At 39.9% G+C, this 20,870-nt stretch overlaps 1 protein-coding gene across 4 annotated transcripts in view; it reads right to left on the bottom strand.

Moving 5' to 3' along the window:
* EPHA7 (EPH receptor A7) overlaps window positions 1-20,870 on the bottom strand; it is a 161,891-nt gene that overhangs the window by 19,025 nt on the left and 121,996 nt on the right. For all 4 annotated transcript variants that reach the window (XM_028722994.2, XM_028722992.2, XM_028722995.2 and 1 more), the window contains 4 exons: window positions 14,331-14,455; window positions 9,817-9,985; window positions 6,944-7,052; window positions 5,918-5,973 (listed from right to left, as the gene is read on the bottom strand). In XM_028722994.2, the coding sequence (XP_028578827.1) occupies window positions 5,918-5,973; window positions 6,944-7,052; window positions 9,817-9,985; window positions 14,331-14,455 (459 nt within the window). The remainder of the gene's footprint in view (window positions 1-5,917; window positions 5,974-6,943; window positions 7,053-9,816; window positions 9,986-14,330; window positions 14,456-20,870) is intronic.

Here is a 20,870-nt window from a genome sequence, read left to right as displayed (position 1 = left end):
AACGCTTTCTTGGCATACCAACGTGAAATAGTGCTCCCTCAGATTCAAAGACATTGTTAAAAGAAAATGGTAGGAGGAAACAAAATGTAAATTGCAATTGGTTGACTAAACTCTTCCATTGTGTTATACCTTTAAAAACGTAGCACTTGGGATCATTCAAAGTTGAGGGGAATTGAATGGGAAGACTGGACATTCTATTAAATTCACTGATCTGAAAGCTAGTTAAAAGGATTGCTATTTCAGGTTACTCTGAAAATCCAGTCTGATGTTTTAGCATATAAGAAAATTGTCTGTATACCACAGGAACAAAAGGATGCAAAATTGGAAATCATCAGTGACTTCAAGACTGTGTTTTGTTTCTCCCCAGAAACAATGATCATATCAAATTAAATACTATGCTTTTTATCAAAAGGCTCTAAAAATGTAGTCAAGTAAAGATAAAAATCATAAGACTTTCGGGTTGGCTTCATGGTTGGTAATCTTTTCTGACAGACTGTAAGCTTCCCCAGATATTGGATAACTAGATTTCTTGAAAGGGATACAATGAAGGAATGAAGTGTTATTTTCAATTTCAGTTTCTGACTATTAAGACTAGGCTGTTAACCTATTTACATTTTCTTTCCCTAAAACATATCATCTAAAAATAGTGCATGCTGGGGAAAAGCATTCTCCAGCTAGCACTTTCACTTTCCCTGTAGACACATGTAAAGGGAAAAAAATGCTTAATTTCATTTCTTTCTCAGACATCACTCAGTAGGGAATATTGAAAAGACCTTAAAGTATTTTAAGGATATGAAGAGCCTCACCAAAATAAGATGGTGTTACTAAGATTCTAATCCTTCAGAGGAGCTTCATTTCAACAGTGGGATATTTGCAAATGCTTCATTTTTAAAACAACAACATGCACTCAGAACGTGATAACCCTGATTGCTATTACTATTTTCCATTTATTAGGTAAAGTGCCCTGCAAGGCTTGAATGAGGCAGGAATGGTTTCAATCCGTAGTTTAGTGAAGTGATTTAAGTATTGATATATCTAGACTTAGAGAGAATGAATGAACTCAGGCTGATCAAATTTTATGGAAGGAGGAAAGTGAAAGAGAAAACTTGATGTGACTTTGACTTGAGTCTCTGGATAGCATTACCAAATACCACCAGAACAGCACTTATTTGGCTACTGTTTTCAATGCTGTTTCATTTACTCCTGAGTATTAAAATGTTAGCAACAAATTCCACATAGTAATAACCTATTACAAACAGAATACTGACAACCAGCCATTTTGTTACATTAAAACTACTCTGGTGATATGGCGGCAAAAAATTGCTAAAATATCTCCACCTTCATCTACAAGGCAAAAAATAACTCCTAAACTTATTGATAGATAAGAAAATTATAAATCAGAAAGGTTGTATTTAGACTTCACAATAACTTTCCCTTGAGTGTATTGAATGACTTTTTTGTTGAATTGTAGAATGACCCTGTATTCATCCAGATGTTATAATCAGCCACTCTGATTCTTAATTTCCTATATTTCCTTTGATGAATCAGTCATTTGCTTCAGGAAGCACCAGTGCAAAACATGAATTCATAGCACCCAGGTTGTAAGGGAAGTATTATGAACCTAACTGTAAAAAAATGGCCTACCACTAACTACAAGCTGAGATCCATTTCTTCAGAAAATATGCATGGTCTTATCACGGCTGGTCTTCAAGTGGTTGCTAAATACCAAGTTTTATTCAGAGTGGCCCTATTCAAATTAATGGAGCAAATTTACTCATGTTCATTAATTTCAACTGGTCTGCTGTGAGTAAAACTTTGCCAAATTCTGTTTGGCTGATTTAAATGTGTTGTGCCTTTTCAATGCTTTATTGTTTCTCTTTTCTTACTTGGGAGGTATTTTTGTTGTTGTAGGCATTTTGTTGCTTTTCTAGTTATTGCAGTTTGTGTGTTTTTAAACTGTTTTGTAAGGGCAGTGTGCCTTGAGTATTATTATTATTATTATTATTATTATTATTATTATTATTATCATCCTCGTCAGCATCATCACTATATTTTATACTGCTTTCGTAAACCGCTTTGTGAGAGCAGGATGCTCTGAAAGACAGGTTGCAAATTTTTTAAATAAATAATTACATTGCAACATAAAAAGGAAGAGTAAAGACCAAAGGGCAGCAACTCAACATCTAGACAACAGAAGGGATTTTTCAGCCCCTTTATTTCTACTGCACTGCTGAAAGTCAGGGAACCCTCTCAATGAGCATTCAAAGCAATGGAAGAGGCTCTAGTGGAAAGTTAGAATCACCATAGACCTAGTACACATGCTGGGGAAGATTGTTAGGCTGTATCTGAAATATTAATTAGATGTACCCACAGGAATGATTTTTTTGGATGAAGCCTAAAATATTAATTGGTGTATCATAACTCTAGATGCTCCACCGAAATTCATGACTTTATCAATCATACAAATAGCTTGCCTATTTATAGAGGAAATTCTTGATTAGAGTGAATAATCTATGCAGTGTATGAACCAGTACCACGATGGTGGCTACAGACTGTTAATTAATCTTGCATCTTTTTTCCATTTAATGTGAAGGGAACAAATTTAAGACTTATTTTCACAAGTGAACAGCTTTTTTGGAGGCACAATGGCAATGGAGCCTGTCAAGTTCTGCAATGGCTACACTGAGACAGATAAGGGAGCTAGCAGAGACTGCCATCCCATGGACTGGGCAGATGAAGACAGGCAGGAGATGGTTGGATGAGGACAGAGGTGGGTAGGGCAGTGTGCCCCATTACCCTGAAAAGACCAGCCTCCACTGCACAATGGAAAAAGAAAAGTTTAATTTTTACCAAGTCATGTTTGAATAACCTATATCAGTCTAATTTGCACTGCTCAATCTATTTGTTAATTAAGTAACCAGATTTAAAAAGGAGATTTGAATTGATTTAAATTGAAATCCATGGGAAAGGCAACTTGCAATCAATTTTCATTGAATCACCACCAGAAAGCATCAGAAAGCGCTGTGGGAACTGATGGACAACCCAAAAGAAAACAAAAGTACGTTGGAACTTTTGGTGTGTATTTCAAAATTATTCTCCCCTCCTAAATGTATGCTATAATTCTTCAATCAATTACACATTCTGATTGCAGAACAATGTAATTCATCAACAACTAGTTTTTATATGCAGACAATCATTTGGGATCTGATCATACCCGAAATATTGTTATGGGAGGAAAGCCTTTATTGAGCAGACAAAGGTGACTACAAGATGTTTCTGCTGAAATGTAAGTGATGTTATCAACAGAGATCAACTTTAACAGGATCTAGGCAGCTTTGAGTTCACTAAGCAGAGCAGCTGGAGAACAAGTATGATATTACACACAACTATTTCTGATCCTCTTCTACGTAATGCTGATTTTACCAGGGTTTTTTTTAAAAAACTGTATCGATAAAACTCAAGATTGCACTGACATACTAATTGGTTGATTGGCCTATTTTCTTCACCAGTTATTCTAAGTTCTATAAGTATTATGTTGGCTAATCACTGAGACAAATTTAGAAATATACCGTATTTTTCGCTCTATAACACGCACCTGACCATAACACGCACATCGTTTTTAGAGGAGGAAAACAAGGGAAAAAATATTCTGAATGAAACAGTGGACGTATCATTTTTGTGCTTCATGCTGTGGCCACAGACATGTGATCTGATGGTGAATTTGGGGTGACCCAATGCAAAAATCCTGAGAATCCCTGTGGATCCATGCTTTGTAACCACGTTTTTGCACCATTGCAGCCCCAGGCAACAGTGGGTGCGTGATTTTTTTTGGGGGGCAGGCTGTAGCCATGGACATGCTATGTGCTCTGATGGTGAATTTTGGCTGACCCAATGCAAAGATCCTGAGGATCCATGTGGACCCATACTTTTTAACCACGTTTTTGCACCATTGCAGCCCCAGGCAACAGTGGGTGCATGATTTTTTTGGGGGGGGACAGGCTGTAGCCATGGACATGCTATGTGCTCTGATGGTGAATTTTGGCTGACCCAATGCAAAGATCCTGAGGATCCATGTGGACCCATGCTTTGTAACCACGTTTTTGCACCATTGCAGCCCCAGGCAACAGTGGGTGCATGATTTTTTTGGGGGGGACAGGCTGTAGCCATGGACATGCTATGTGCTCTGATGGTGAATTTTGGCTGACCCAATGCAAAGATCCTGAGGATCCATGTGGATCCATGCTTTGTAACCACGTTTTTGCACCATTGCAGCCCCAGGCAACAGTGGGTGCATGATTTTTTTTTGGGGGGGGGGGACAGGCTGTAGCCATGGACATGCTATGTGCTCTGATGGTGAATTTTGGCTGACCCAATGCAAAGATCCTGAGGATCCATGTGGATCCATGCTTTGTAACCACGTTTTTGCACCATTGCAGCCCCAGGCAACAGTGGGTGCATGATTTTTTTTTTTTTGGGGGGGACAGGCTGTAGCCATGGACATGCTATGTGCTCTGATGGTGAATTTTGGCTGACCCAATGCAAAGATCCTGAGGATCCATGTGGATCCATGCTTTGTAACCACGTTTTTGCACCATTGCAGCCCCAGGCAACAATGGGTGTGTGATTTTGGGGGGGCAGGCTGTAGCCATGGACATGCTGTGTGCTCTGATGGTGAATTTGGGGTGACCCAATGCAAAGATCCTGAGGATCCATGTGGATCCATGCTTTGTAACCACATTTTAAGTGGGGAGGGAAGGAAAAACACAGAAGGCTAAGAATGCAGGAGAGGGCTATAACGTGAGGAAAGGAAGGCAAAAGTTTCCCCCCACCCACCCACACAAGCCAGCCAGCCTGCGCTCTCTCTCTCTCCCTCTCCCTCCCACCAGCATGACAGAAGAAAGCATTTTAACTGCATTAAGAACTATTTAGCAGCGAAACCTAAGCTTTGCCATCCCTTAAGAGGTACAGACACTGTAATCTTCCAGATCGCATGAATTTACAGGCAAAACACTGTTTAAGGATTTCATCCTTTTAAATGGAAGAAAGCATATTTGAATGCTGTGTGTCTCCAAAAACAAAAAGCAGGAAGTCAAATCAGAATTTTAAGCCGAACCTGTAATCTCTCTTCCCTTCACAAACATTGTTCCCTCCGGAGCAGGGAGAGGATAGAACGAGGGACGCTCTGCTCTCCCCTCTACTTGCCTGGAGGGGAGGGGCTTTCCCTGCTCTTTGTTCCGTTTGAGCAAACACAGTAACGAAACAGAGGAGGGTGGGCAGTAAGACCCTGAGGCAGAATGCAGGAAAGCCACCACTTCCTCTCTCACGGAGCTCCCTTCTCCCTGAAGCGCGGTTTGATTTTTGCCTCATTTTTCGGCTCCAGGGACCACACATTCGCTGCATAACACGCACAGACATTTCCCCTTCCTTTTTAGGAGAAAAAATCTGCGTGTTATAGAGCGAAAAATACGGTAGTTTTTACTGAATTGCTTAAGCCTTGGGCAACGGATGAATCCTAACTTTCCTGCACAAATAATAAAAATAAATCAAATAGCTATTGGGCCAATAGCAATCAATCACAGTATCTCAGAGGGAACCATTAGGATATTATGAAACACTTATTCAAAAGCAACCAAAGGAAAAATGTGGATTGGAGACAACTATATATCATCCAAATGTACAGCAATAAAATCTGCCATGTGAACAGTGTTGATTTTATTCTATGTACTTTTGGAAGAGGTCATACTTCTTTTACAGTTTTTAACTTCACACTTGCCGTTTACACAGCATTTTAAAATTTATTATAGCTGTTCCTCTGCAAGAATGTTGTTTTTGTATTGTGTCTATTCTATTACTGCCAGTCCCAATGCATTATAATTGGCCTGGAAATTCTTGGGGGAAATAACAGCAAAACACTTACAATGAAAGTAAAGTTCTTCATCTCCTTCTTGATCAGCTTTGCTATAGCCACAGTGCCTGTAAAAAAAAGAGAAGGGCATTTTCACAAAAATAATATATAACTACAGGTTGATTTTCCCCTTCCCCCATTGTGAAAACTAGATATGAAATGGATATAAGAGGACGTATAAATATAAAACCCTTGTATGTTTTAAACTCATCCTTAATTACAACCCGTATACTGCTATGGCTCATACAAAAATTTGTTGGAAAGTGTGCATGTATGAGGAGTGGTGCATTTCAGTAACCACTTAGTAAATGTGCCTTCCGATCCATAGGTGAAAAGTACTTCAGCACACATATTAAGAATTGTTGAGTCCACACAGCAACCCACCCAATGCATTCCTTTTCAAATATCTAGAGGGCTGTCACATGAAAGATGGAACAAGCTTGTTTTCTCCTGCTCCTGAGGCTAGGACCAATACCAATGGCTTCAAGTTACAAGAAAGGAGATTCTAACGAAACATCAGGATGAACTTTCTCAGGGTAAGAGCTGTTCTGACAATGGAATGGACACCCTTGGAAGGTAGTAGACTCTCATTGGAGGTTTTAAACAGAAGTTGTGGGGGCATCTGTCATGGATGCTTTAGTTGAGATTCCTGCATTGCAGGGAGTTGGACTAGATATCTACAATTCTATTATTTCCTACACTTTTTCATGTATCTCAAAGGTGTTTTGGTCACCAAAGGTTAGGGTTAGGCCCTTGGGATCTTGGCCTTTGTCACGAATATTACGGAAGAGTCAATGAACAAATTCAAATAACCAATCACTCTAGTTGCTTAAGTTCATGGAACGTCCCTGTCATGTTTTTGCGAAATAGCTATCAATAAAACAAAGCTTTTAGCCAAACCATGCTTTGAGTGGAAAATATTACAATATTTAAGTTGAAAACCCTACAGATGCCAATGCATGGCCGAAGAAAAATTTCTTAAAATATAATTCATATAAACTAGCTATTAACAACTCTCTTAATATGCATAAGCAGTACCTTCGTCCAATGATGAAGCCAAAAACCATGAAGACCAGAATGATAGTGCCTGCCACAGCTACCACAGCTATGATTATTACAGGATTCTGTTCACTGGAGACAGCAGTGGCTGCCAACAAGAAAAAGAAGAGAGAAAATGTTAAAGATGAATCCAGTATGCCGTTCTGAAACAGATTCTGGCACGATTCTACAACTTTAGAGACTATTGTGGGTATACAGGTTATCTCTTTTTTAACCCCAAAAGGCAGGATAGACATTTTATGTCTTAGCTATGATCAGGTCTGCTGCATTATCCTGACAAAGGTCCTGAGTCTAACTACAATTTGACAGGCACAGAAATTCAACATGTGCAGTTTTGCCCTCGCTACATGTCTATATTAGGAAAAGGTGCCTACTGGGTTTTTCCAAGCTGTTAAAGACACACAAGGATATCTGTGGGGTGTGGGGTGCGGAAGCATCAATCTCAGCATGGGATAGGAGAATATTGAAATATTTATGAAGGTTGATAGTTACAGATGAAGGCTGCAATCCTATACACAATAACACAACAAAAAGTCCCGCTGAACTTTTTTAACAGACACACATAGGGTTGCATTGTTAGGCTGTAATCATATTCACCAGCGAATAAGTCCCACTGAACTATACAGACTTGATTTATGAAAGACATGCAGAGGATTCTACTGCCAGTTACAAGTATTTCAAAACTGCACTAACTAAACAATTATGGATTTAGATCTATTTCCATCACCTTTAATACGGTAACTTCCATTAGCAATTGCTGTGGATTAAATAATCTCAGAATAGGCGCAGATATCTCAACGCCCAGATTCAGTGGCTGGAGAGGGTTTATGAGGTAGGGGTGGTTATGCCCATCGCAGAGCCTGCCCGATGTGCCTGTGGAGAATGCTGCAGGTGCAGATCTGCTGCTGTCGGTGACTAGAATTACATTCCAAAATAGTGTTCTGAGAGTGGGACTAGGTAAAGGTAAAGGGACCCCTGACCATTAGGTCCAGTCATGACCGACTCTGGGGTTGCAGCGCTCATCTCACTTTATTGGCTGAGGGAGCGGGCGTACAGTTTCCGGGTCATGTGGCCAGCATGACTAAGCCGCTTCTGGCGAACCAGAGCAGCGCACGGAAACACCGTTTACCTTCCCGCCTATTTATCTACTTGCACTTTGTGCTTTTGAACTGCTAGGTTGGCAGGAGCAGGGACTGAGCAAAGGGAGCTCACCCCGTCGCAGGGATTCGAACTGCCAACCTTCGGATCGGCAAGTCCTAGGCTCTGTGGTTAAACCCACAGCGCCACCCGCATCCCTTGAGAGTGGGACTAGGGCAGCCTTAAATCCATTGGCTCCCAAAGCCCCTATGTTTCCTCAAGGGACTCCATGATTGGGCCTGTTATCTACTTCATTCTGGAGCTGTCTTAATTCCTCAAGTGATTTTAGAGGGGTGATGATTATTTTTTTTTTTAGAACAACCACTTGAGAGGGATGAAAATGTGTTGTTCCCCGTTACTTCCTGCCCCTGGCAAGGTGGCAGACTTGAGAAATGTCACATTGTCTCACCACTTCGCTCCTGCTAAGAATTGTTACATATTAATAAAAGTAATAAAAGCAATAGCGATGAGTGTACGTTTTACAAGCACATGTTAGCAACTTTTTCTAAAACTGACATTAATTCAGACTTTTCACTTGTTTTCTTCTGATTTTGAAAAGAATGGTCCATACTGAAGTTACATAAATAAGATCTGAAAACTGAATGAAGATCTACAGTATCAGTAAATTATTTACTGCGCTAAACTCCAATAACAAGAGTTCTGGCCCCAGAAGCCATGTCACTTATGTCAGAAGAAGAAGAAAAACCCTTAAGAAGCATGAGTCATAGGGAGACAATAGCTAACTAGGAACAAAGAGGTGAGAAGTTTAATATTAACTTTTTTTGTGTGTTAAATAAATAAACCCACCAGACAATGAATTATTGTGTATTATGTATACTTTACAAAATAAATAACGTTGCTTTATATGAACATCTGGTCAGACATGTAGTCTGGAGAGAAGCCGAACTGGATGGTTTTGATGTGGAATAGTCTCCCTTTTTTGATTATATAAATAGGGAGATTCATAGAAATACTCCTCCCATGACTCATTCCTCATTGTGGTTGGGCTATATAGACTCATCTTAAAAACTTGGCTATATGTAACAATATCTCTGTAATTAGATTTTTTTATACTGAATATGTTATTGTATAGTTATGTGTTAGTTTGCCCATATGTTTATGATATATCAATAAAAATTAAAATAAATAAATCTCCAATCCATGCAGTTTTCCGGTGGAGAATTCAAAGCATAAGGCCATTCTGTTCTTGTGGCATAGTTTTCTGGGTGTGGGGGTGACTATGAGTTGAAAGTTGAGAGGTATAACTAATTTGGGTTTCACCTGCAGGCTTAGGCACTGAGACAGCCTGACATCTAATGACCGACTTGAGATTTCAGGTGAGAGGCAGAAAACAAGTGCCACTGATGTGCCATCAAGAAATAAATGAGGGGTCCACAAATTCAGATGCTCATTAAAATAAGGCATATACATACTCCACCAGGGGCTGTTTTCACAGGGCAACTGTTGTCTCCCCAAGTACCATTCCAACCTTTCTTACCAAGACACAGTGTTTTCATTTATATTGATGCTCTTAATTGGCATAAGATATAATTAAAGTTTTACACTTGACATACATCAAACAAGCTTGCTTCTCAAGGAAAAAGAAAACAAGTGAAGTAGAAAGGGAAAAGAAAAAAGAAATACGAAGGAGGAAAGTGTCACAATGTAATATTAATAAAAAATATTTTTAAAAAGAAGATGCAATTAATTTTTACCTGTGGCTTCCTCTAGTGTAGCAACATCTAGCCTAGGGCTATAATTTCCATAGCCAGCAGCAGTAAACGCACGAATCTGGAAAACATAAACTGTTCCTGGTTTCAGATTATTCACCGATACAGAGGTGGCTCTGGTTTTCACTGTTGAGTAAGTTCTCTCCCTTTGGTCCTGGAAAAGCAAAGATAAATGACTGGATAGTATTTAAACCAGAGATTTCAAATGTCCATTACACCAATGGCTATATAACAGCCCCTGGTCCTGGCACTTTATTTCAATTTGCTACAAAGACCATCTCCTCCCCGCCACTCCCAAGACTATCCATGGTGCTCGCTTTGCTTATGCGATCACAACCTGGGGGAGGGGGGGGGGGAATAAAGAAATAAATGGATTCCCCTGCTCTTCATTTCTTTATTCCTGCCCACCCAGTTTGTTTGTTTTTTTGGCAGCTCAGCTTTTGGAAGAAGCCGCCAGGGCTCACACTTCCCTCTCAAAGCCCAAGGCCTTACTTACTGGGCTCTGGAAATGCCATTGCCTTTTTGTATTTCATTGTATGATGCTTTAGTTTCTGTTGGCTGATCATCAATTGGCTCAAATAGTGTATTAAGTCAGGTTTTAAGTAACACAGCAAGCCATATCTCCACACAATTTATTTCTTCCCCACCGCCTTGCCCTGGAGCTCTGAAAATGGGGTATTTTATTGTTCCTTCATATAATTTTTTACTTTCATTTAGGCAGATAAAGAGTAAGTCATTCCACATGACCCTGCTGTGTCTTCTGGGTGAAGATTCAATGTGGAAAAAGAGGTCCTCTGACTGTAACAGCTGTCCATGAGCTACAGGAGATATGAGTCTGCACTGCTTTGCAAGGGACAAAGAAAATCAATTTGGAACAACAACAAAAAAAAAAGTCGAGTTTTAATGGTGCGTGAAAATTATTTTATGCTGCTTGTGAATGGTTTTGGTTGCATGGTTTTCCCCCTATCAGTCTTAGTGCTTTAAATTCTTTGTTTATGTTTTATGATTTATTTATTTTTAAAATGATCCACCTAGAGGGCATATTGTTAAAATGTTAAAAATAATAAAGAAGAGCTCTATGGGTGGGCAACTGTGCACACATGTGGATCTGCATGTAGTGAACTGCTGGTCAGTGCATTCAACTTCCATGTGTATATACACATGGAAAAACCTAAGGTTGGGTTAAACCATAAATTACCTGAACCTATTATAGGATGGAGCCCATTTGGAAGTTTCTCTGTGCAAGCTTCACTAGAGCACTTCTCAGCTCCTACTTTTCATTAATTTCAGTGGGGCTCACAGAGAACTTTGCGTGGACAGACGGAGGCCCCCCCCCCCACCTCAGGTGAGCCCTGAACAGAATAATGACTCAAGACAACATGCTATGGGATTAAAATTGGCCACAACTTTATTAAGTTTCAGATGTAGGGAGACCTAGGCTCAGGCACTGGGTGTTTATCCTTCCCAGTCCCCAGCCGGGGATCTGGGAAACATCAGGGTTATCCAGAATGTGTGGGGATTGGGTTGGCTCTGGAGAACATATGTTCAAGTAGAGAGCCCGCCCCCCGTTTTGACGCTGTTGGAGGGGAGAGCAATGACAGCCTCTTGGTGTATGGCCAATGCCTCCCCTCAAGACCCCTTTAACGAGGAACCCTGGGATCACCGCCGCAAGGGGGTGTGAGTCACCGCTTCACACACACCCATTTAGGAAGATAGACTAAAGGATTCTGCCCAAGGCCTGAAACCGCCAAAGTTGTGACGTTTTGCTACGGGAAAGGCAAAACCTGCCAATGCAGGAAAATCCCTTTCCGGCCCTTCAACAGCGACCCTAACATAGCAGCGCCTGCGTACCTGTGGAAAAGAAGTTAAACGATTACTGAAGGAGGGCAGGGTGGGAGAAGCTCTGGAGCCAACTGACGCTTCACAGCTAAGATTCGCCTTCTGTTGTGTGGGCTGAGTGGTCCCTCCCCTTGCCTGGCCAATCCCCAGGCGGGATTCGGCGATTGGCTGAGGTAAGTGGAGACCTCCAGGTATCCAGCCTGGGGAGGATGAAGCCAGCCCAAACTACCAGGGGCCGAACTGGGATCTGGGGGCCTGTGCATGACCACGCAAAAGGCGCCCCCCATTTGATATGGGGAGCGCTCATTGCCATGAGTTGTGCCTAAAGTAATCAAAGAGTGATCACACTTTGTTTTGTCACTTTGACCAGCACCTTCACATGAAAACTTCAGCCATTTCTACACTAGTGCTTGAAATCGGTTTAACAGTTATCCTCTCAAATAAATCCTGGGATTGTAGTTTGTGGTAGGGTAGGAATCACTGGTAGAAAATTCTCAGCACATCACCAAACTACAGTCCCCAGGTTTCTTCTATGGCAACATGGTGTAGAACTGATACAGGTATGTTGTGTAGATCTCCTCTCAAGGAAAGACATGCATATTTGTTGGGGGGAAATGTTCCCTATTTAAACACTAATTTTATCTTATGAAGTATTTTAAATACAAACTATTACAAAGCTAACTATTTGCTGGGGCATTTTTTTTTAATATTGACAGATGATGACAACAGAAACCTGGCCTTTAAACCACAGAGATTTGCCAGATTTTAATTATAGTTTAGCACAAAGTGAGTTAAAATATGTTTTTGTGTGTGCAGGTTTAAGAAAAGAATTGTTATACTTCTTTTAATTAATCAATTATTTCTAAAATAGGGAAAAAAGGAAGGGGGCGGAAAGGAAAGTGCTAATTTGTGAAAAACAATATATCATGACTTCAGCTGTGAACGTATTTTATATCTAAAAAGATGACTTCACTAAAAAAAAACCCTGAAGTTTCCGTGAACTGTACAGCTGCCTGAGTTTACAAAAACTGGGCCAGAAACCTCTGATTTGGAGACATAACGGATTTCCACACTTCCATTTCTACTTGTCAAAATTGTATTAAAACACTTTAAATAGCATTTGCCACTTTATTTAAGACCTGAAAAGACTTGCTATTCTGCTATATGTGAGATACAAACTGCTAGAGCAATTCAATGCTACCAAGTAAAACTGCCTGCTAGATATTACTGTGGTACAAAAGAAAAAAAGAAAAAAAGAAATCCCAACAAAAATGGAGGAGTAATAAAAAGATTTTGATCAGAAAATAGTTACAAAGTATGTTTTTATTTACGTGTATATTCTAACTGGAAACGTTTAGTTTTTAAAAAACTTTAAACTAGTGACATACCGTGAAGGGGTGATTTTGTTAACTTGTGATAGCTCTGTGTATTGTATTTTTACCAAGTTTGTTCTTTCAAAATTAAAAAAAGTTTGTTGACCTTTTTGTGCTATGTGATATTTTACGAGCTACATTTTTTTTTAGTGTGTTGATATTATGACAATACAGACTGTGTTTGTATTCTTTTGCTTTGGTAGAAATAGAAATATATCATTTATTTATAATTGCTATTAGAATTCATTACACTATTTTTATATATCTCATATATTTATATTAGGTTTTGATCTCATTCTCTTTATTATGAGAGTAGATATACTATATATCACTGGGAAATCATTCTAACACATGTATGCTCACAATGAGATTTATAAAAGAGCTTGGGATCCTGAGAGCACTGAGAGCTAAAAGCTGGCAAATGTAATTGAGAAAAATAATTTATTCCACTCAAACTGGAAGGAAAATAGAAAAGCTAGGTAGGTCATCAGATCCAATTTTTCCAAGTAACCCCACCAAGGCCAGCACTTATGCTGTTAATAAATTTGGAAGTTAAATTTAGAAGAATAAAAGGGTATATGAAGTTTGTTCCAATGTAATGTTTTTCTTGCACAAGTAGCATTATACCAAGGAACACAAAGGGGTGGGGAGGAGAATTTTGCAGGAAAAATCTTTTTTTGCACAAGACTCTTCCTTCTGAGCTAACATTTTCTTGCACAGAAATTATTGGAAAATCTTTATACTGGAACACAAAATCCCGCAGATGAGATCGTAAGTCTGCCTATTATAATTAGGGCTGTCACCAATTAAATAATTTTAGTGGATTAATCACCTACATTTTAACTGATAAAGCAATTGGATGTACATTACTTTGCAAACTATGTTAAAAAACATAGGTCCGTTCTTGAATTTTGAAGGCATTGTGAAATAATAAGTTCTCGTTCATTTTTAGAAGGAAATAAAATCTTAAGACTTCTTTTGTTCCTTCCCCATGTTGCAGTAAGCAAGAGGAAGAACAAGTGCACCCTGAACTCACAGTCCTAACAATTAAATTTGCCATCATTGATGAATGAATTTTGATTGATTGATCTGGTGATTAACTGTTATTGTTCTATTTCCTCAAATACTTTAAAAAAAAACAAAACAAACCATGCATAATACAGACACGATGACAATAAAGAAAACAGTAAGGAAGAATCACGAGTGATAAAAGTAAAGCAATCCCAGTCTGTGCAAAACATTGCCCATGCCAGAAGGAAGAGTAGTATATTTCAGAGTAGTGCTTACTTTCTCGTAATACTTGATTTCATATTCTGTGATGACTCCGTTGGGATGCTCAGGTTCCTGCCAGGAGAGCTCCACACTCCTCTGCAACACTTTCTCTTTCATTACGCCGCTAACTTGCGAGGGAGCTGTTTGGAGGAGACATGTCAATAAACAATAAGCAAATGTGCTGGAAGTCTCCAATCAAGTGTCACCACTGATCAGTCCCCTGCTGCGTTGCTGTCATTAAGGTAAGAGAAAGCACCTTTCCATAGTTCACAATTCAGAAGCTAATGAATATTCAAGCAGAGCCTTATTACTGCTCATAAACCATAATAGAAATCTAAATTAAAGTGTAAACAGCAAAAGACAGCATTGTTCAAGTTAGTGCAAGGCAGCAATTGATGGGATCAGAATGACAATTAAGCAAATGAATTCTAATTAAACCGCGAAAATATGCTTCCAGATTAATCTCCGGTGGTAAACCACTAGACCATATATTTGTTACAAATGTTTCGACAACACTTGTAAGACAAATGAACAAATAAGGAGGCAAAGATGAGGTCATACTTTAGACCCACATTGTGTGTAATTCCAGCTCAAGTTCAGTCCCATCATATTCTTCCAGTAATGCATACAGTTTGAAAGCAAAGAGCATGAATCGCTGAAAAAGAGATCTGCTTTAGTTGCAGATCTGGTAGCATTTTTCTTTTGAGAAGCTTGCTTGCTTGAATAATCATTTTTAAAATGAGCCAAGTTTATTTAACTGTCATTAAGAAGACATTTATCTAGACTAGGGGACACACTAACCCACTGTCATTGTCAGCATCTCTGTGACGAGATGATGCTTGAAGAGAGACTCCTGAGTTTTCAGCTGGACACTGGGAAGAGGGTGCACCATTACAATGTCAATGTGAACTCATTCACCCAAACACCGATGCACGGTTAACACCTGCTGTGCTTTCTCTTTCTCCAGCAGATTGACATAAACATTACCTGACAATGGAAGGTGCCCTATCAATGCTATCATTATAGCAAATTACTTAAGTCTGTTACATAGATATAAAAATCATACTCAGTTTATCAAATTAGTTTTAATAGATGAAACTAAAATTGAATATGCTACAAATACTTCTGAAAAGAGAAAAATATTGTGTTTATATTGGGGGTGTACTAAACCACAATATTTGATTTGGACCCTGCTTTGAAGACTGCCTAATTCGGCTTGGGACCTGCTTTGGAAAAATCATGCTTTGTAATCTTTCCAATTCACTGTTCAGATTTATTTATTTTTTAAGGCTGTAACTTTCTTTTTTATGGAAGAAGATGGAATTTGCCCCTCCATAATGGATAAAGCATGCCAAATTACAGGCCGTTATGTCCACCATTTGTATGTGTGTTGCACATCATTAAAGTATGGTGTGTGTTTTTTTAAAAATAAATGTCTATATAGAAGAATAGTTTGATGAAATTTAGGGGCTTGGTAAGCCTTTCTGAGGGGATGGATCCTACCAAATTTCAGAAGGAGGCCTCCAGTGGGTTTCCCCAAAGGTTGCTCTTATGGTTTCGGGGCACTTAAAAGGAAAAGAGAAGAAAAATCCCTTAGGCTTCCTCAACCTCAGTTCTCTTTTGAGACTACAATTCCCATCATCCCTGACCACTGGTCCTGCTAGCTATGAATCATGGGAGTTGTAGGCCAAACACATCTGGAGGGCCGAGGTTGGGGAACCCTCTCCATTATTCTGAAAATAAGTGATATGGGAAATTAGACAAATAGATCCAGAGCTTTTGTGCTAGGCATCTATATTGTGGGGGCGGGGAGGGTCAGGTAGGGTGGAGGAACAACTAAAATGGATTCATGTTCCTCCCTATGGTTTTGTTTGTGAGCACTGATCGAATGGTATTAAGGAAGGTACTCTTAGGTGGTACTGCACAGAGCAAGCAAAGTATTTTGATTTGAGGAGAAGGCTGGAGTGGGCACCGGAAAGTTAGATCTTGTGAATCCATACTTTCTTCGCCTCGAATCCTCCATAGTCACCCACATTTGGGGGAGTGGAACATGGAAGCCTGGGGGGGGGGGCAAATGGCCAGTGCATCAGCCATCATGGTTTGCGGCCAGCACCTTGGACATGCCTTATGGTCAGACAAATAATGGATTGCTAACAACAGGGGTATGACTGTGCAATGATGATGTTAAAAGACCAAATGTGTATTGTGTGATGCTTTGCTGCTTTCAGCAGTAAATACTAGCAGGAAGAGGACGAGCAGTAATAACAATGGCTTAATAAGGCAGACTACAGCTATAAAAATCACTTGGGACAAAGCTACGGGTATGAAACGCACACACAAACGAACATTCAAATCAATTAACAACGTAAGACAAAGAATAGCTAAATGACAAAACTTGAGACAAACAGACTGAATTTAAGTCATAGTTCCTTCTACAGTTGTTCTGACTTTAATAAGAACAACCAAGCAATACAAGATTCAAACAAAAACAACAGCAAGATTCAATAGAAAAGGAATATGCTTTGAATTATAATTTGATTAGTATTTGTACAATTTGAAAGGGAAGGGTAGATAAAGGAAGGCATTCTGAGTTGGACTTAAGCAAAATAAAAGACTCTTCAGCTACTCCAACAGAACTCTCTCTCTGAATAACTCTTGAGAGACTGAACTTGCAAAGGATCAAGAAACATGTGAGGCTAAGGCTATTTATTTACTTCGGTTTGGCCCTGGTAAACTCACTCAGGGCCGTCTTTACCCGGGGATGCAAGGGGTGCGGGGCACCCGGGCGCCAAATTCTGGGGGACGCCAGGCACTTGCTTAACTATCTTAACTATCTTACCTGTTATGAAATAATAAATAATTTTAATCAAGGCTAGAAAAACAAAATACATATATAGCTAGGTATTATCAAAATGTTTATCTATTGTTTCACTAAAGGACTTTGTGTGCTCATTTACCAAAGATGTGCCGTCCCAGCGGTGACGCTTGTCATTCACAACAGCGCCATTCATGCAAAATTAACTCTTACATCAAAATATTATGTTATGTATTGTATTGAGCTGCTATGCAGCAGAAGGGTCAGCGGCACCTTTGACATGACTGATGTTTCTCCTAAGTAGGTGTCTAAACAATACCTATAAGTTTAAGTGTGGTGGTGTTGTATACTTAAGTATAAGTGTATTGTAAATAAATGAGCAAATAAATAAGTTAGTTTCTTTTTCCTCCCTTCTTTCGTAAACAAGAGATAAGGCGTAAGCATGGTGTCTGACATGAGCATAATAAAAGTTAATTTGGCGGCTAAACTAAATTTGGGGGCGCTGAGTGGATCTTTGCACCCCAGCAGTGCATATGCTAAAGAACTCACCCACTTGGATTACAAGGTAGACCAGTCACTCATAATGAACCTCTCCTTCTTCCCCCCATTCTTCAACCTCCAATTTTCCCCCTTTCATTTGCTTCATCACCAGCTGATGATTCTTTCAAATAAAAATAAATAAATAAATCCTGGTATCAGCCATGGCAGGCTCTCTGGAGCCCCTTGACCGTAACATTTTCCACAACATACTGGGTGCTACTGCCAAGTCTGACCATAGGAACCTTTTTCCTCAGGAGTTACGTGCCAATTCCAGGCTGGAACAAGTATTATCCCCTGGTCCTGTATTCATAATCATTAGCTGGAATTTAGAAGTCACTGGTCTGAAAGCTACCCTATCCATTGCTGTTGTTTTCTTCTTGAAATAGACAGCAAAATATGTACAAGACACATACTTACAATCTGACCTGACTTTTCATCTTCTCACCCAGTATTTTGTGTATTGCTGTGACAATACAGGCTGAAATCGCAAAGGAAATTCCCGCTTGGCTGGTTTCTCCACTCAACAAATGAAATAATTTAATCCATCTGGCAAAGGGAAGCTTGGAGGATTACACTGTCCTTGGATGTGATTGCCAAACAACATGAGAAAACTTCACACTTCCTCCATGGATTAGAATAGTTTAAATAGACTGTTTGATATTTGCCAGACTGCTTCAAAGGGATCAAAATATAATTCTTAACCTTCACATACAGGCTGGGGGCAGGAAATGCCCATTCTACCACTCTCCAACATATGCATGAAAAACTGAAAAATAGACTATGGTCTATGCATTGACTTATTAGTGTAATACTGAAATTGAGGCTGGCTTTAGAATGCTTACCAGGCCTCTGAAATAAAAGGGATCTTATTCCCAGAAAGTATTCTTAGGATTGGGATGTACCGTAGATTCCAGCGTATTAGGCGACTGGGCGTATAAGACTGCTGGCAATTTGGGAGGTCGACTTATATGCCCAGTCTTATATGCAGCAGCTTCGCTGGGCAGCGGCAGTGAGCGGCGGGCTCCGCATGGGGAGGAAGCCACCCAGCAAAGCCGGCTTAGCATCACTGGGCAGCTTCGCCGGGCAGCTTCCTCCTGGCACGGAGCCCGCCGCCCACTGCTGCTGCCCAGTGAACCCATACCCAGCATATAAGACAACCCCCGACTTTTTAGAGGATTTTCCGGGGTTAAAAAGTTGTCTTATATGCCAGAATCTATGGTATTCTAAACTGGTTGTGGTTCTCTAAGGTGTCAGGCAGGGATATTCTTCCATTCATTTACATTAATTATTTTAACTTGAGATCCATCCAAAACCCTTCTCCAGGAAAACCATGTGTGCTCTAACAGAACTATGGCCACTCCACTTTTTTAATGACTCCAATCAAACAGAGAGTACTAAATGTATCAGTGGTACTGCATTCTAAATTAACTTGGGAATGGTTCATATTAATGTCAAAGAAATATTTAGTACATTGAGAAACTGATTATTTAAGTATCTTAAAGGTAAAGGTAAAGGTACCCCTGCCCGTACGGGCCAGTCTTGACAGACTCTAGGGTTGTGCACTCATCTCACTCTAGAGGCCGGGAGCCAGCGCTGTCCGGAGACACTTCCGGGTCACGTGGCCAGCGTGACGAAGCTGCTCTGGCAAACCGGCACCAGAGCAGCAAACGGAAACGCCGTTTACCTTCCCGCTATAAAGCGGTACCTATTTATCTACTTGCACTTAAGGGTGCTTTCGAACTGCTAGGTGGGCAGGAGCTGGGACCGAACGACGGGAGCTCATCCCGTCGCGGGGTTTCGAACTGCCAACCATGCGATCGGCAAGTCCTAGGCGCTGAGCCACCCGCGTCCCGACTTAAGTATCTTAGCCACAGATAAATAGCCATAGGAAAAATCTGTTGGACTTGCACTGATCGAAGCTCATTTTTCTATTTATTTGTTTTTATTGGAAGATTTTCATGGATAACAAAGGTACATATAACATCTCTGGATTTCCCTCTGAACTTGTCACCCATTTCACATCAAGCTTCAGGCAAAATCAGCAGTGTTTCCTAAGAAGGTAGGAAGATATAGCAACTTTTTAAAGCCAGTCACCTCCCAAAATACTCATAAACATAGATGAGTAAACATGAATACACAGAAAGATAAATTTCTTGAAATTGAGCTTAGTTTTCTCTTAAATGTGTGGGATTTTTTTTAAAAAATAATAATATTAGCCCATCTTTCTTATACTCACTGGGGCAGGAGGGAAGCAAAATAAAATGTATGAAGTGCTCAGAGCAACTCAGAGTCCCATATTATTTCTCAGTACAAAATGAAGTATATGAAGTGAAGAGCCTTATGTGAAATGAAATGCTTTTCACTTTAATTTAACCCAAGTCCAGAATAAAACATACCAATGAAAGCAAGGAAATTGAAAAGAGAAGTGAGAGTTTATTTCCAATCTATCAGCAAGTGAAGAGATCTGTTTCTGGCGCTAAAAGAAGTTTAATGTAAGCTTTTTTTTTTTACTTTTTTTAAAGGCTTGAACAAAACAAAATTACTCAGCCATTTTCTCCTATATCGCTTTGAGCTAAAAGCCTGTAAATTAATAACTTGCTTGCTGGGTGACATGGGCCAGTTGTTCTCTCTCACCCTGACCTGCCAGACACAGACTGTGTGAAAGTACAATGGAGGCAAGAGAGCTATGTACGTAGGCCATCTTGAGCTCTTTGTTGGGAAGATAGGACATGAACAAGCACAACAATGTATTTCCTGCCTCATCCTGTCAGTAAACTGAAGCAAAAATAATTCATTTACTCTAGTATGAAACTAGGAGCTTCTGCTCAAAATCTAAGAATCAATCCACAACAAAACAATGGCTATATTTACAACCAAGGATAAGGCATGGTGTAGTATTGAGCCTCCCATGGACCTGAGGGAAGCATCAGGCTTCTGTGAGCCACCTTCATCTTTCCACACGGCTGGGATGAATGCTTATGCCAAGTTTAGTTGGCCTTTAAAGAATCCCAGTTTAGCAATCCTGGTTTTCTTAATTAAAAAATGATTAGTTAAACAAGCCAGATGTGTTATTCATGACTTCCAAGTTGGCTGATTTAGAAAGTAAACACTGTCCTTAATTTCAGAATCTTTAAACGTGAAACTAAACTTAACTTAAGTGTTCCTCCTGGTCATGGCAGAAGGGACATAGCCCACGGAGG

This window comes from Podarcis muralis, chromosome 3 (genome assembly GCF_964188315.1).
Source record: "Podarcis muralis chromosome 3, rPodMur119.hap1.1, whole genome shotgun sequence".
Lineage (NCBI taxonomy): Eukaryota > Metazoa > Chordata > Lepidosauria > Squamata > Lacertidae > Podarcis > Podarcis muralis.
Note: the sequence above shows the minus strand (reverse complement) of the source record. Positions and strands in the feature narration are given on the sequence as shown.